General features: G+C 40.4%; 3 protein-coding genes across 4 annotated transcripts; 1 reads left to right on the forward strand and 2 right to left on the reverse strand.

Moving 5' to 3' along the window:
* Positions 1-743: 743 nt before the first annotated feature.
* On the reverse strand, positions 744-3,303 carry LOC111810171 (tubby-like F-box protein 8). 2 transcript variants are annotated; one of them, XM_023696772.1, is made up of 5 exons: positions 2,868-3,303; positions 2,129-2,480; positions 1,964-2,051; positions 1,750-1,882; positions 744-1,663 (listed from the first exon to the last, which is right to left on the reverse strand). In XM_023696772.1, exons 2-5 carry the CDS (start codon positions 2,477-2,479, stop codon positions 949-951), a joined length of 1,287 nt encoding a protein of 428 aa, XP_023552540.1. In that variant the 5' UTR covers position 2,480; positions 2,868-3,303; the 3' UTR covers positions 744-948. The 2 variants fall into 2 exon arrangements, with proteins under 2 accessions (XP_023552540.1, XP_023552539.1); XM_023696771.1 differs by having other exon boundaries at positions 2,129-2,546; positions 2,868-3,302.
* Positions 3,304-8,053: 4,750 nt separating this feature from the next.
* Positions 8,054-10,907, forward strand: LOC111809791 (cytochrome b-c1 complex subunit 6-like). The gene is made up of 5 exons (XM_023696218.1): positions 8,054-8,155; positions 8,907-8,955; positions 9,623-9,707; positions 10,468-10,557; positions 10,653-10,907. Coding segments are annotated over exons 2-5 (210 nt in total). The 5' UTR covers positions 8,054-8,155; positions 8,907-8,953; the 3' UTR covers positions 10,686-10,907.
* Positions 10,908-11,942: 1,035 nt separating this feature from the next.
* Positions 11,943-14,761, reverse strand: LOC111810704 (probable WRKY transcription factor 9). Its single transcript, XM_023697460.1, has 5 exons — positions 14,620-14,761; positions 14,404-14,544; positions 13,505-13,825; positions 13,296-13,409; positions 11,943-12,526 (listed from the first exon to the last, which is right to left on the reverse strand). The coding sequence occupies exons 1-5, from the start codon at positions 14,740-14,742 to the stop codon at positions 11,954-11,956; spliced, it is 1,272 nt and encodes a 423-aa protein (XP_023553228.1). The 5' UTR covers positions 14,743-14,761; the 3' UTR covers positions 11,943-11,953.
* Between the last annotated feature and the right edge of the window lie 1,091 nt (positions 14,762-15,852).

Consider the following 15,852-nt stretch of genomic DNA (forward strand, 5'->3'; position numbering starts at 1 on the left):
TTAGAGATTCGGAAAATTTTGTTCTTTTGTATTTGGGAAGGGTAAAAAGGGCTTTTCACTTCATTAGAGAGAGAGAGAGAAGGGTAAAAAGCGCTTTTCATTTCATTAGGGGGAGAGAGAGAGAGAGAGAGAAGGGTAAAAAGCGCTTTTCATTTCATTAGGGGGAGAGAGAGAGAGAGAGAGAGAAGGGTAAAAATGGAGTTTCACTTCATTAGAGAGAGAGAGAGAAGGGTGAAAAGGGCTTTTCATTTCATTAGTGAGAGAGAGAGAGAAGGGTGAAAAGAGCTTTCCAGTTCATTAGGGACAGAGAGAGAGAGAGATAGGGGTAAAAAGGAATTTTCACGTCATTAGAGAGAGAGAGAGAAGGGTAAAAAGAGCTTTTCATTTCATTAGGGAGGGAGAGAGAGAAGGGTAAAAAGGAATTTTCACTTCATTAGAGAGAGAGAGAGAGAAGGGTAAAAAGGGCTTTCATTTCATTAGGGAGAGAGAGAGAGAGAAGGGTAAAAAGGAATTTTCACTTCATTAGGGAGAGAGAGAGAGAGAGGGGTAAAAAGGAATTTTCACTTCATTAGAGAGAGAGAGAGAAGGGTAAAAAGGGCTTTTCATTTCATTAGGGAGAGAGAGAGAGAGAGAGAGAGAGAAGGGTAAAAAGGGATTTTCATTTCATTAGAGAGAGAGAGAAGGGTAAAAAGGGCTTTTCATTTCATTAGGGAGAGAGAGAGAGAGAGAGAGAGAGAGAGAGAGAAGGGTAAAAAGGACTTTTCACTTCATTCTAGAAGTAGCAGATGAAGTTTTACATCAATACCATCAATGACTATTTCACTAACCTAACCATCAAATGACAAACAAACTAAGTGAGTGAAATCCAAAAGTAGCATAAAAGGTAAGGTTAGGGAGCTCTTACTTTTGTTCTCCTCATCATATGCATAACCTTTTCATACATTTTCTTTATTCACAAGCCAATTTGGTATCAAAGCTACTCAAGCATATTGCAAAAGCCTGAAAAGCAGACAGCGGATATCGATAATCCATCGTGAACATGTCTTTCCCGACCTTCCCGAACTGAAGAATGATCTTGTCGTGCTCCGGTGGCCCTGGTTGCGACGGGGTTGGAGCGCCAGCACCTGGTTGTATTGCTGCAATCAACTGAAAATTCTTAACCGACGCAACCGTTACCCGCCCACGAAAGTTCAGACACCAACATTGTAGCTGCTCGTGCCATCTCGGTGGCTTGTTTTTTAGTACCAAAGGTCTCATCTTTCCCTCCTCGTCGCCATCCAATGCTGCCCGCCCAATTTCGGAGAATCTAGCACTACTAAACTCCATGGAATGATCCAAGGCTTTTGAGAATGACGCACTCCGAAACGAATCGTCGAGAGAGTTCGGAGGGAGGAGCTCAGGTCGGCCTGGAACAACGCCCCCTGCATCGAGGGAAGACACTGGTATCGAATGCATTATACAGTGCATTCTCCGGGGTCCCCGTGTGCCTAAGACGTTTAGTTCATAACTTATATGAGCTATGTTGTAACTCCCAGTCGGGACTTTCGGTGACACTTTTTTCGAATAGAATCTTCGGCTAGTTTTCCCCGGAAGAGGGAGCGGGGCAGCGGTGTATGGAGGTTGAGTATCATAGACAATGAATTTCGTTCCAAGAAAATTCGACCTGGATATAAACACAAAACTTGAATCAGGAAAGACATAAGCAGAAGATATATTTCTTCAAGGCTGTTCGTGCAAGTGTTATCTCACCTCAGCTTTCCGATGTACGAGCTACTCGATCTTGAAATGTTTTCTGCATCCATCGAGATAATATACTCCGTGCTAGTCGTTCTTCGTGTACGCTTAGCAGAGAGAAGAAACTTCCCATTTTCAACCAGAAGAGCTGAACGATTCGAGTACCAGAGATTATAAACAGATTCAGATGTTCAACAATGAGGTGAAGCAGATAAGCATAATTCCATACCAGGGCTAAGACACAAGTAGAGATGGTATGTTAGGTTCGATTTGTCCCTCTTAATGAAGCATTGTACGGATCCATCGCGCGGTCCGGGCTAAATTCAAGAACAAAAAGAACGAACAATGAGTCGTAATCTCTAACATTTGATCCTACAAATACCGAAAATCATACCTGCTTCAGTGACACAGGAAACGTAAGCTTCCCACAAACTTCCGGGCCTTTAACGATCTCCATACACATAATTCTCCAAGAACGACACACCGCAGCACAGGCCACGACGTTCTTTCGTGAAGGCCATGTACATTCACTCTCTTCAAGTCTTCGAACGACATCATACAACAGCTCGGGTGGAAGATTAGCCCAGCAGCCATTCTGAACAACAGGAGGCTGATCATGAACATCATTTAACGACGACGCATTCGACTTCCCTCTATGATGACCACTCAACTTGACCTCGAAACCTCGTCTAGATAAGCTCCCAATGCTATCCCTAACATCACGAACAATGCTTCGAAACGACATCCTACACGAAAATGATATCAAATCTCGACGTCCCTTCGATTATATATCAATTGTCATGTGCTTATGGCTGCCAAAGGTTACAAAGAGCTTCAGAATCTTGTAAATTAAGGCCAAAAGTTAAAGAAAAAGAGATAAATATTGTGAAAAAGCTGCTTTATGATGCATCATAAAGTCTAATCTGGCTCAAACTGGCTCTTTATTCTAGCACAATAAGAACATTTGAAACTACATAGATCCAGAACAAGAAAGAATCTGAACCTTTCTGAATCCATCAATATTATGCAGAAATTGCACAAATTATGAACAGAATCAACAAAAACTAGGTCAAAATTTTGCATCCGGACAGAAAAAAACTGGTACGAATTAAGAACACCAAAGAAACACGAACCTGTAAACGATGATTTAAGGTCGATCAGGCAGGTGAAATCGGATCAAGCTCTTGAACTAAGAACAGAGGACTGAAGATCTGGCAGTAAAAGAAGGGATGAGGAACAGAGAAACCTGAACGAGTTTTTTTCTCGGGAAAATCACAACATTTTCCCGGAAAATCAGTGTGAAAATGATAGAAAAGTGAGAGATGGAGGAAGAAAAGGAGAAATCTAAAGCGAAAAACTATGAAGTTTTTGGCGAAGTATCAGAGAAAATCAAGATATTGGTATGAACACTGAAATCCCAGAAATGGAAATCAAAGCTTTGGATCAGTCGTCTCAAAAAAGTCTCTCTCTCTCCTCTTTCTCTCTCTAGGGCGTACCCCAAAGGGTCATTGAATTTAGCTAACGATGAAGAACCAAAGAAGAACAGCTACAGTGATTCCATTTTCCACCAATTTTCAAGTAATTTCCTTTGCAAATTTCACCATAAATATTTTATTTATTTATTTATTTATTTATTTATTTATTTATTTATTTATTTATTTATTTATTTATTTATTTTCTGGGCGATAATTCCCACTAACAGTTCATGACCGAAATGGGCATTTGACTTTCCCCGTGCATTGTCTGATTAGAAGAAAAAAAAGGTCTTTGGGGAGTTTTGATTCAATGCGGCCGTTCCTATTGTACCACTCAATTTAGTCAACTATACTTTCCTTTACTTTCTCTCTCTCCCTTCTGATCTTATTCCTTTATCCTTTTTCTTTTCATGAACTACCAAATAATTTATTTTTTTTTTTTTTTTTTTTTTTATTTAATGTATTTTCTTTTAATAATTTAATGTCTTAAAATGGCAAGTAATAAAGTCAATCTCATCATTTTTTTTTATTATTCGGATGTACAATGCTTCAGTGTTCGGGATATAAAATTCAAATTTGATACTTGATAATCTCGACATTCATATGATCACGTTGCTGACTCTCACTTTTAGAAATAAAAGACTATCCTCACAGACCAACACGTAAAACACACATAATTTTGGTGTTAAAAAGTCAACCTTATTGATATAGGTAGTAACTTCACTTGGTTTGACTAGATCGAAATTGGAATAGAGAGTACTATTTGACTTACACAATAGGGTTATGAAAATCCACGAGAAGCAACTGCCCGTATTATCTTGGCCAATAGCCGTATTGCCCGATACTGTATTTGAAGCAATTCGAATTCCTTATGATATGCAACTAAAACAAGTTCTTGCGAATGGGAAAAGCCCCGCGATCGTATTTCTCCCGAGATTAAAGAAATGATGGGCAATCTGTCTTTTCAGAGCTATCGTCCCACTAAAAAAATACTTTCTTTCCTATTCTTTACCCGGACCCTGCGATTAAGAAAGATGTTCACTTCTCCCGATCCCAGAGTAGAGTAATAATAATGTTGTACATTACCTACATTAGAATCAAAACATATGAGCTGCATATAACATTATACGCCATGTCATTATGTAGCATTTATGATGACCCAACTATGATTTTGGATCAAACGGTTAGCCACAGTGACCTATGTTTCACGTGTCTCTCTACCTTCTCGAATTCTACTAAGTGACCAAAGATCGACCTAAAAACCACGCATGGATGAATACGTTGAAGTGACCAAATGCCTTTTTTATAAGTTTTTGTCCCCAAAAAAAGAAAATAATAATAATAAAAGGCTATTTCCATTCATTACCCTAAAATAAAACGGGTCGGATTTCGAGATTTCGGGTCGGGTCATATTGTGACCCGTTATTAGAGTTTGACTTTGACCAATAATAATGGTGCAGCCACGCTAATACTTCGACTAGTCAGAGGAAATGATGAAACTTCCGGGGGACCTCAATTATTATTATTATTTATTACTGTTTTCATCATTATTCTTATTTAATGAAACATTCAACAACAACAAAAAAAAAACACATTATTTTTAGGTTTCATTCTTTATTTTTATTTTTTATTTATTTAATACTTAAATTTAAAAATATATTTATATAATAAGTAAATTTTTAATTTTTTATGTAATAAATTTGTGAATTTTGAATAGAATTGCTAAATTTTTAATTTTATACTAAAAAAAAATTATTCCATTGTTTAATTCTAAATATTAGATATGTAATTGTAGGGGAGTCTGTAATTGTGTTTATTTTGCAATGTTGTTCTAAGCTAAGCACGAGTATGGTATGATACTATATTAATAGAATTCTCACGTTAGTAGAGTGATGAGAGCTCCATAGAGGTATTGAGCCGAACAAAAAATGTATTTTATTGAGAGCTCTATCGAGGTATGGAGCTTCAATTAAGGAGAAACGGGATTCTATTATTTTGATTTCTAGTTTGGATTTTGAATGGGTTTTGCTCTTTCACAATGAAAATGGAAGACCCGAAACTACAAGCATTACCGTTCTCAATCAATTTTTGAATTGTTAATAAATTAAATGTTCCATAGGCACCCAAATTTACTTTCCCATATTGTCTATTGTTTTTCTTTTGTCGCCGCCGCCACTGCCACCGCCGGTGACGGTGTCTCTTCGGTGGCTTTTGTGAGTTCTGCTGCTACCTTGACGGTGGCTTTTTGGGGCTCTACCACCGCTGCCTCGACGGTGGCCTTTTGTGGCGCTATGGCCGCTGCCTCGACGGCGGCCTTTTGGGGAGCTACTGCCGCTGCCTCGACCACTACCGGCGCGGCCTCGACGGCTGCCTTCTGGGGCACTACCGGCGCGGCCTCGACGGCTGCCTTCTGGGGCACTACCGGCGCTGCCTCGACGGCGGCCTTTTGTGGCGCTACCGCCGCTGCCTCGACGGCGGCCTTTTGGGGCACTACCGGCGCGGCCTCGACGGCGGCCTTCTGGGGCACTACCGGCGCGGCCTCGACGGCGGCCTTCTGGGGCCCTACCGGCGCGGCCTCGACGGCGGCCATTTGTGGCGCTACCGGCGCTGCCTCGACGGCGGCCTTTTGTGGCGCTACCGCCGCTGCCTCGACGGCGGCCTTTTGTGGCGCTACTGGCGCGGCCTCGACGGCTGCCTTTTGTGGCGCTACTGGCGCGGCCTCGACGGCTGCCTTATGGGGGACTACCGGCGCGGCCTCGACGGCGGCCTTCTGGGGCACTACCGGCGCTACCTCGACGGCGGCCTTCTGGGGCCCTACCGGCGCGGCCTCGACGGCGGCCATTTGTGGCGCTACCGGCGCTGCCTCGACGGCGGCCTTTTGTGGCGCTACCGGCGCTGCCTCGACGGCGGCCTTTTGTGGCGCTACCGCCGCTGCCTCGACGGCGGCCTTTTGTGGCGCTACCGGCGCGGCCTCGACGGCGGCCTTTTGGGGCACTACCGGCGCGGCCTCGACGGCGGCCTTCTGGGGCACTACCGGCGCGGCCTCGACGGCGGCCTTCTGGGGCCCTACCGGCGCGGCCTCGACGGCGGCCATTTGTGGCGCTACCGGCGCTGCCTCGACGGCGGCCTTTTGTGGCGCTACCGGCGCTGCCTCGACGGCGGCCTTTTGTGGCGCTACCGCCGCTGCCTCGACGGCGGCCTTTTGTGGCGCTACCGGCGCGGCCTCGACGGCGGCCTTCTGGGGCACTACCGGCGCGGCCTCGACGGCGGCCTTCTGGGGCCCTACCGGCGCGGCCTCGACGGCGGCCATTTGTGGCGCTACCGGCGCTGCCTCGACGGCGGCCTTTTGTGGCGCTACCGGCGCTGCCTCGACGGCGGCCTTTTGTGGCGCTACCGCCGCTGCCTCGACGGCGGCCTTTTGTGGCGCTACCGGCGCGGCCTCGACGGCGGCCTTTTGTGGCGCTACTGGCGCGGCCTCGACGGCTGCCTTTTGTGGCGCTACTGGCGCGGCCTCGACGGCTGCCTTATGGGGGACTACCGGCGCGGCCTCGACGGCGGCCTTCTGGGGCACTACCGGCGCTACCTCGACGGCGGCCTTTTGGGGCACTACCGGCGCTACCTCGACGGCGGCCTTTTGGGGCACTACCGGCGCTACCTCGACGGCGGCCTTTTCGGGCACTACCGGCGCTGGCTCAACGGCGGCCTTTTCGGGCACTACCGGCGCTACCTCGACGGCGGCCTTTTGGGGCAGTACCGGCGCTGACTCGACGGCGGCTTTTTGTGGCTCTACCGGCGCTGCCTCGACAGCGGCTTTCTGGGGTTCTACAGCCACCTGGACAGTGTCTTTCTCGGAGAGCGCCACTTCCTCGACAGTAGCTTTATGGGGTTCAGCCGCCGCCATTGCAACAGCAACTAGATGCGGTGCATCATCGACCACATTTACTTCATCATTGGGCTCATCATTTTGGGCCTTAATTGGAACTTGAACTTCCTTCTTAACCTCAGCTGCCTCATTCTCGGCTTCACTCTAGAAACAAAATAAAAAACGAATTAAAAAATTAAAAAAATTACAGTTAAAAAACACAAAGAGTAACTAAATTACCTGAAGGAGCAAAGAGGCAAGCGAAATGGGTACCTCCTGAATGTTCTTCTCATAAACTTGATCACATTCAACCTTCACTTCCTTCTCCTCAATAGTCACCTCCGCCAGTATGGTCTCCTTGACAACAGGGAGGGGCAGGGGGGTGTCTTCTTTCTCGTAGGTCTTCGGCTTGCTAGCGCAGCCACCCATGTCAACACTGTCAATGTCGAGAAAGAAGGTAAAAAAATGGAGGAGACAGGAAGAGGGTTCAAGATGTTCGAGGCAGTTGAAGGTAAATGAGGATGAAAATGGGGTAATTATATTGCCCTAAATGGTAAATTATTCACTGGCTAACCATAAGTTTAGGCATTCAACAACAACAAATTAACCCCACTACATTCCCATATCATTTGTCTCCCTTTTTTTTTTTTTTTTTTTTTTTTTTTTTTTTTTTTTTTTTTTTTTTTNATTTTAAACATTTTCTTCTTTAAAAATATTATTTTTAAAAAATAATTAACATTGAGGTAGTTATTATATTAATTTAAAAATAAATGTAAAATTAATTAATCTTTTAATTTTAATTTAAAATTTAGTTTCTTATAAAAATTATATATTATATATATATATATTTTTTTACTATTAATAGACAAAGTATAATTTAGACCTTTTTAATTTGTAATTTAATTTGGCTCCAAAAGGGCTTTTTGACCCGACCCGAACAATTGCACCGAATCCGTTTGAACCGGCCCGCGAAGCTTCTTGAACCGGGAAAGTGGGGGATTTGTGATATTGCAGTTTCTCAGCTCCGGAACTAAACCTAATCAGAGTTGCTAGTTTTCTCCCAGATTCGTGTTTCAGCTCCAAGGTATGAATTTGGAGTCGAGAGGCTTTCGCCGTTTTTAAATTTTGTTTGTTTTTGAGCTTTATATAATTATTGTTCTCTGTTTCTCTTTTCTGTTTTTGTTTTTTTGTTTATGATCAGATCCGTGTTTAGTTTTCCTCCATTTGTCGATCGTTTGTTTTGGCATTTATGGGGGCTTTTGATTTCTTCTATCGATTTGATTTGTTTCCTTTGAAGTTTTCTTAGAGATCGATGGAGGTTTTTTGTTTTTCTATGTGCGATTATATTATGTCGTTTGTTCTGCCTCTCAGTAGTTGGTTTTCTAGGGGAATTTGTTATGTTTGATTATATGATCTGAATTTTGTTGTTTTTGATACACATTCAAGTCTCCAATTTTGAAATGGTGTTTCCGTTTCTCTTGTTATGGAATCAAGATTAACGAGTACCATTTGATTTGTGGGTACAAATCATTGGGCTGAAATCAATTGCTTTTCCTTTGGTGAAATTGACGAGACTTTCTGATAGTAGTACCTTCCATTCTGAATGTTTCACATCTGAACCTGAAATCTAATCTTACGTACACAATGATACTCTTAGAAGATGGAGTTTAGCTCGAGGCTGGTCAATTTAAATTCTTAATGGATCTTTTGTATGCCTTTCCTCAAAAGAATGCTTGAGATAAAGGCATGGACATTTTGAATTTGTGGAATGAAGTTCATGGTTTTTGGTGTCAGCATTTATGTGCAAACTAAAATTTAGTTTTAATGTTTTTCAGGTTTTCTTGCCTACTCTTTTGCTCCAAGTCAGTACTATTTATTAGCAATGTAAGTAGCTTTATTGTTATTATTATTATTATTTAGGATTCAGCTTCACCATAAATTATACACTATTTTTTGACCATTTTATTTCTTACACGATGAACTTTTTGATTGTCTGCTATGTACTTTAGATTTGTATCCCTGTAGTCAAGTGCTGTTTTGTTACCGTTTATTGCCTTATTTGGCATTCAGAAATTTCTAAGCACTCTCGTTTTTCCCTCGAAAGTAGCCCATCGTGGTGGGAAGAGTTATTAGGGTGGACTGTGGTGCACATACCTGGACAAATGTTTCTTTGAATCTTGATTTTTGGAGCAATCACCATGACAAGTATCATCTCCCTGCTGCTGAAATGAAATCATGAAATATAGAAGTGCTGTGATTTTTGCATATTTTGGGAAGAATTAGTTTGCTGTAGATTTAGTTTCAATGTAAATCAGACATTTAGCAGATGTAAGGTTTTTGGAGATTTGTAAGGTTTAATAATCAGTAGGATAGTTATATTCTCAAATACCAATGATTAAAGTATGCTGGAGTGGAAATTGAGATCTTCATATGGTTGGAACTTGGAAGCTACTTTTACATGCATTTCTTTTCCATACTCTGTCTTTTGTGTTTCATTGTGTTGAAGATTATTTGTATTGATATCTACGTTTCTTTGTTTCCTCGTATGTAGGGCGGATGAAGAACCTGTTGATCAGAAAAGGTATCTTGAAGAAGCTTGCAAGCCCAAGTGTGTGAAACCACTACTTGAATATCAGGTACAGGGTGTTAAGTAGAGAAGGATTTAAAAAATAAAACAAAGACAAGCCACTCAAATGCTAAGTAGTAGCACTATTTAAATTCTCTTTTTATTGGTCGTAACAACATTATATTTCATAAGTTCTCTTTTGATTATGCGTCTTATTTTTGCCGTTGAAGGTAATAGTAAGAAAGTTGTTAGTGCACCCTTTTTCATTCTTTTGGATGGAAGTCACTTTTCGCTTAACGAGCTTACTTTCGGTTTCCTTTTGCTGGTTCTTTTTGTATGCTCTTGTATATACTTTCATTAAGAAGCCCTGTTTCTCATCCAGAGGTGTTAGGGCGCTTGCCCTTGGCAATTATGGTGAAAGATCCTTGGCTATCGTGCTAATCATTTAGGTCACGGAGGCAACATTAGCCTTCCTCAACAAATTGTCTTTTACGAAATGTAGCTCCTTTGTTCTGTGAATTCAACTCAATATTGATGGCAAATTGAGATATGTTTTTCCTCGAACTTGAGACAACTCACGTTTCACTGATTCTAGTTGATATCATGCTTTGGGGTTCACGTTGATTTGGTCACTTGTCGTCCTTTTATTGTGGTGTTGATGAATCTCAACCAGTCATCAAGTTTTATGCAATCTCTTATATCTATGGGTGTCAGCTGGTGATTGATTGACATATAGGAACAAAAAGGGTCTTAATTTTTTAGTTTGTTTATCACGTCTGAGCAGATTCAAATTAAGGTAAAATGATGGTTATTGTCTTTCGATGTCATAGGCGTGCGTGAAGAGAATCCAAGGGGACGAGAGTGGTCATAAGCATTGCACTGGACAATATTTTGATTACTGGTCTTGCATCGACAAATGTGTAAGTAACTTTCAGTTTTTATAGAAATTAGATTACAGAATCAAACGAGCTCGTGCTCGAGCCTTGAACTAACTTCAAAGATGCTGTTCTTGCAGGTTGCACCAAAACTATTTACGAAACTGAAGTAATGGACAATTGTTAGGGATGTGGGGATCCTTTCCTTTTGTGCTTGATTTTTTATGCAACCTGTTTTTGTGGACTTGGTTTTTGCATCTACAAAAAATGCCAAGGGCTGTGCAATTTTATAAAAATTATGAAGACCTTTAACCATGGTCAATAAGAAAGGATGTTGGATTCACGTTTTGAGCTTGTGAAAACTTCTTCCTTTAATGCTATGATTGCTTTATATCAACATTAGTGATCTAAACCAGTTAGTTTTAGAATTTGCTGTTACTCGGTTTGTCTAATGGCTGTGCATTTTGAGAATAATTTGCCCATTGAGGTTCAGTTTGGGACAAGTAAATTGTCACTTTTTGATCCAATGCCTGCTTTCTAGTTTACACAGGCTGCTGTGGATTGGTAGGTAGATGATGATGAAGCTGTAAGGTAAATTATAAATTTAGTCTCGAAACTTTAAAATTTTTGTCGATTTAGTGTCTGAACTTATTGGCCTTTTAACTTTGATTGACAAAATTATAAGTTTAAGGTTTTATTTGATGTACTTGTCACCATTAATTCGACCGAACTCCTGAACCTTGGTACCAAGATTGTTTGGCAGACATGGTCCAAGTCCAATATTAATGATACTATAATTAGAATAATATAAAATACAAGGTTAGGAAGTTGAAAAGTTGTTGTTTCAACCAATCTAGAACAATGAATTCCAAACATTGCTCTTCATAGTCTCTCTACTCAAGGTTGTTGTCTATTTTGAAAATCTCTTTCTGCGCTCGTTTTCTAAAACTTTCTCTTAAAATCGAGGTCAGAGGCTCGAGCATAATTGGCTTAGCTTACTTGTCATTGGAAAGTGAGTGTCGCACAATCGTAAGTTCGCTGGCATCAAAAGTGCGATTGTGACAAGGGTTTTGGTTCAAGCCTTACAAGGGGCACGCCCAACACTGGGCTAATACCTCGTTAGGCCTCCCAAAATCGATAGTTTAGAGATTTATTAGATATAAATTTCAATATTTTACCAGCTAAATTAAGCAAAATTTATTTTATTTTATTTATTATTTTTTATATTTTACTTGTGAAGTTGATGCCATATAATATCAAACCAAAACATATTTATTCTTTCATTCTATGAATTCTTACAGAACTCTCATCAGAAAATCAAATCATGGAATCAAAAACTACANCAAATATAAATACATATTTGGGTTTATGGCTTCCACCATGTGGCAGACGTACAAGGCTAGGCCCCCTAAAAANCTCTGAATCCACCACTGAAAAGAGCTTACTTCCCATTCAAAGAGAGGGACTCAACAACCCAATTCTTATTTCCGCCGCCACCGTCGCCGCCGTCACCATCCTTACCAGAACCAAAAGAGGAAGAACGTTCAATAGGATCCGGCATCGACGTCGTGCGATTGCTCTCTTTGTTAATAAGCGTCGAAATGGCAGCCGCCACGGCGACTCGAAACTTAGGGTCAGAAGCAATAGCAGACACACTCTCCGCCGTCAGCGGTGGCTTATTACCGTCGGTAGGGTTCCAACTCCGACCATGAAGGGAACCCATTAGATGATTAGGTTGAAAGCTCCTATGGAAGAAGGAATGGGGCAAATCGGAGGCGGAAGAGGTAGCCATTAAAGGGCTGTAAAAGCTGTTGGCAGAGGGCTCATTAGGGTTTGGAGAATAGGAAGAGGAGTTCAGAATATTAGGGTTAGTATTAGCGGAGTCTAAGATCATGAAGGAAGCTGCTGCTGATGCTGTGGAAGCCATGGCTGTGGCTCCGACCGGGAGTGGATGATTATGTGTTCCTTCGTACGTTGTTATCAGAATCGACATGTCTTCTAAGCATCTTTGGACCTAAAAGTCAAGACTTTAATGTAAGAAAAAAGTCGCCAAATTATGGTTAAATTATACAAAATACCCGAAACCTTTAACATCTAGAGAGCTTTTTGTCTCGCTAAAAGGGTAAAGATGTAAATTGACATAACGTCTAATCGGTAAGAATTAGAAAAATACCTAACATCATTATAACATTATTGATTAAATGTGTTCGTGGGTTAGGTTGAGTCGGGTTGATACATTTTTAAGACCCAACTCAAATGTTCGACTTAAATTTTTTTTAATAAGAACCCAACGACCCGACCCAACCCAACCCAAATCAGGTCTTGATCTATTTAACATTTTTTAAAAAAGTTTAGGAACGTAATAGACACAAAAATAAAGCTCGGTTGACTTCTGGCAATTGAGAGGAAAATGTCGACCGAACAAAAACAAGCCGAAGGAAAACTCCTTTGAGGAAGAAAATAACGGAAAACAAAGGGAGAGATAAATAATTGCCGAAGACACCATCGTATTTGATTCAGTTTCACATATTTAAATAACAAACCTATCCTCACAAGCCTCCTGTCCGCCAAATTTAACAAAATGGCCAGCAAAAGATACGCTCTTCATTACAGGGTTAATTCAGATATTCAAAAGTCAAAAAACAACGAACGAAATTTAAGGAAACGTGTGAATAAAACCATAGCTTTTATGTAACGGTCATAAAATTGAAATCTTAAGGACCTATGATGTAATTTTAAAAGTTAATGTACTAAACTTATAGTCGAGCCCAAAAAGACGATACCTGTTTTCTAACGGGGCATCCCGGGGCAACTGTGCAACGATAGTAGGCTCGAGGGCACGGATTGCCCTTCGCGATTTTTTGACCATATTTCCTCCATTGACAACCATCGTTCATCTACAATAACATTACATTGAGACATTATAACATAAATTTTATAAACATCCTTAAACTTCGCTAAAATAAAATTTTGGTCTGATATTGCAACTTACAGTGGCAGATTCACATCTAGCTCGCACAGAAACCCTAGTTTTCCTGTTTTGTGGGGGTGCCATTCCTTGCAATAACTCAGGCCTTTGTGGCTTGTTCTTTTCTCTTGTTTCTTCTTGTAATTCCTTATGGTTATCTTCTTTGTTGTTTGTATGGAGCCCTAATGATAACCCTAGCTCCCTCTCCTTTAGCTCCTCCTCCTTCGATGTCGGCGACCGAGCTCGTCTCTTCTTCTTCGACATTTCCTCGAGATCCAAGTCTAGGTTTCGTATGTCATGCCTCTTCTTCTCGTTTCCTTGGAATAATAGAAAGTTACGAGAGTCCTGTGCATACACGAATAGAGATATCGATTATGTTGAGTGAGATAACAAGATTTGAACATTCATCAATTACCGCTCAACTACAAATATTGTTCGTTTTGACCCATTACGTATTGCTGTCAGCCTCACGGTTTTAAAACGCGTGTGTTAGGGAGAGGTATCCACACCCTTATTATAAGGAATGTTTCGTTTCTCTCTCTCCAACCGATATGAGATCTCACTACTATGTTCGTGTTGATAATCAACCCATCTCTCTCTTTCAGTGGATAAGTGATTATTTTTAGATGTAAGAGTGATAATCATATTAAGAGGTCAAATTTTGCACGAAACCCAACAAATAGATTATATAATTGAATTCACTAAGACCAATAAACTTAAAACGCTAACTTTTTTCGTTACGGGTATCTCTCGTAAGACCTCAACCTATCTACTCGAGTCCAGTATGAATATACAGAAAAGGGTATTCCTAGACGTGCGTAGAAATTGTGTTTATTTGCAAGAATGGATCCAATTTCGATCATTTGATACGACGAGTATAAAACCCATATGGATGAACAAAGAGAGAAGGGGTTTGAGGGTACCTTGTTGGTGAGATTGTTTTGTTGGATGATACCAATTTTGGTTTCAAGATCATAGTAATCTTTCATGGTTTGTTCCACAGCTCGTCTCAACGCTTTGTTCTCTTCCTTCATTCGATCCATTTCCATTTGTAACACCGAAATCTATAGAACATATAATCCTCGATTAAGAATCGATGAGTTCAACAAGACGGGTTAAAGGGTTCTTAAGAAACTTACCTCTCCGCCATTAATATCGACTGCCAAACCTTCTCTCGAACTGGAGGCAGCAACTTGTTCGTGTTCGTGTTCGTGTTCTTGTTCTTGTTCTTGATCAATTGTGAGTGAGAGATCAATCTCCATAGCCCTCTTTGGCCTTCTCTCTCTTACTGTTCAGATTGTTGAATATCACAATCTCTCTCTTAATACAAATTTTGAGGCACCAAAGTCAATTCTCTCGTCTCAATGGAATAATTATTATTAGATTGACTTTAATGGGTCCCCTTTATTAATTAACCTTCATTCACTTAATTAAAAATCACTTTCCGACCCCAAACCCTAAACTCGAGCTACACGTATAAAATAGAAATTGTGTATCGTGATGCGTTTTGAACTGTAATTACTAGGGATAGCTACGTATAAATTTCATACCGAGTTATTTGGAATCGTTACGTGCAAACATGCAAACATTATATACCTGTTAGGTCTCATGGTTATTTGGGATAGTTATGTAAAAATTTCATATAGTTGCTCGGTTTTATTCTTATTAGGGATAGATAAGTAAAATTTTTGTATACCTATCATGTCTTACGGTTATTCAAGTAATTACGTATAAATTTCATATATATGCTAAATCTAACGATTATTAGGGTTAGCTACGTTGTGCAGCTATTTTCACGGTTTTTACCTTTTGATTCCTTGGGTTAAAACTCGGATTTAGCCCTACGCAAACTATATGGGCTAATTAAGAGAAACTTTAGCAGCCGCATTAGCCTAAGTTGTAATTAATTAAGCAGCCCCAACTATTTATTGTAGCTAATTATTGGCGTTGTTGTTTTCGATATGTATTAATTTACTAAACTATACTGAAACCGATAATTATTTCTCACTCTCGAGAAAAGCAAAAAAATTATTTTAAAGTAAATTTAAAAATAAATGAAAAATTATCTTATTTAGATATTTATGTGACACTCAGTAATGGAAAAGTACATAAACGAACCAAAACCACGTCTAGATGAGAGTAATTTGAAGGATACGATGACTAAGAAATGCTTAACAGAATTAAAATTTACCTTTATTTACAGTAAATTCAAAGTCAAACATATTTAGCTTGCAGTAATTTTACATCGAGTGACCTCGTAAAATTGTTGGATAAAACATGTTAGTGAAGACAAAACATCCTTAAAAAGGTGCAGTAATTTTACATCGAGTGACCTCGTAAAATTGTTGGATAAAACATGTTAGTGAAGACAA

The sequence above is a fragment of the Cucurbita pepo genome, chromosome LG14, assembly GCF_002806865.2.
Source record: "Cucurbita pepo subsp. pepo cultivar mu-cu-16 chromosome LG14, ASM280686v2, whole genome shotgun sequence".
Classification (NCBI taxonomy): domain Eukaryota; kingdom Viridiplantae; phylum Streptophyta; class Magnoliopsida; order Cucurbitales; family Cucurbitaceae; genus Cucurbita; species Cucurbita pepo.

What these genes read in the sequence shown, in the direction of transcription:
- LOC111810704 (XM_023697460.1), bottom strand. Translation starts at nt 14,742, where the DNA reads ATGGAGATTGATCTCTCACTCACAATTGATCAAGAACAAGAACAAGAA. An exon ending in AAAACAATCTCACCAACAAG is followed by an intron (nt 13,826 to 14,403) that starts GTACCCTCAAAC and finishes GTGTATGCACAG; the next exon opens with GACTCTCGTAACTTTCTATT. An exon ending in CTAGATGTGAATCTGCCACT is followed by an intron (nt 13,410 to 13,504) that starts GTAAGTTGCAAT and finishes ATGTTATTGTAG; the next exon opens with ATGAACGATGGTTGTCAATG.
- LOC111809791 (XM_023696218.1), top strand. An exon ending in AACCACTACTTGAATATCAG is followed by an intron (nt 9,708 to 10,467) that starts GTACAGGGTGTT and finishes TCGATGTCATAG; the next exon opens with GCGTGCGTGAAGAGAATCCA. An exon ending in GGTCTTGCATCGACAAATGT is followed by an intron (nt 10,558 to 10,652) that starts GTAAGTAACTTT and finishes CTGTTCTTGCAG; the next exon opens with GTTGCACCAAAACTATTTAC.
- LOC111810171 (XM_023696772.1), bottom strand. Translation starts at nt 2,479, where the DNA reads ATGTCGTTTCGAAGCATTGTTCGTGATGTTAGGGATAGCATTGGGAGC. An exon ending in TTCCTGTGTCACTGAAGCAG is followed by an intron (nt 2,052 to 2,128) that starts GTATGATTTTCG and finishes TCTTGAATTTAG; the next exon opens with CCCGGACCGCGCGATGGATC. An exon ending in TCGTACATCGGAAAGCTGAG is followed by an intron (nt 1,664 to 1,749) that starts GTGAGATAACAC and finishes GTTTATATCCAG; the next exon opens with GTCGAATTTTCTTGGAACGA.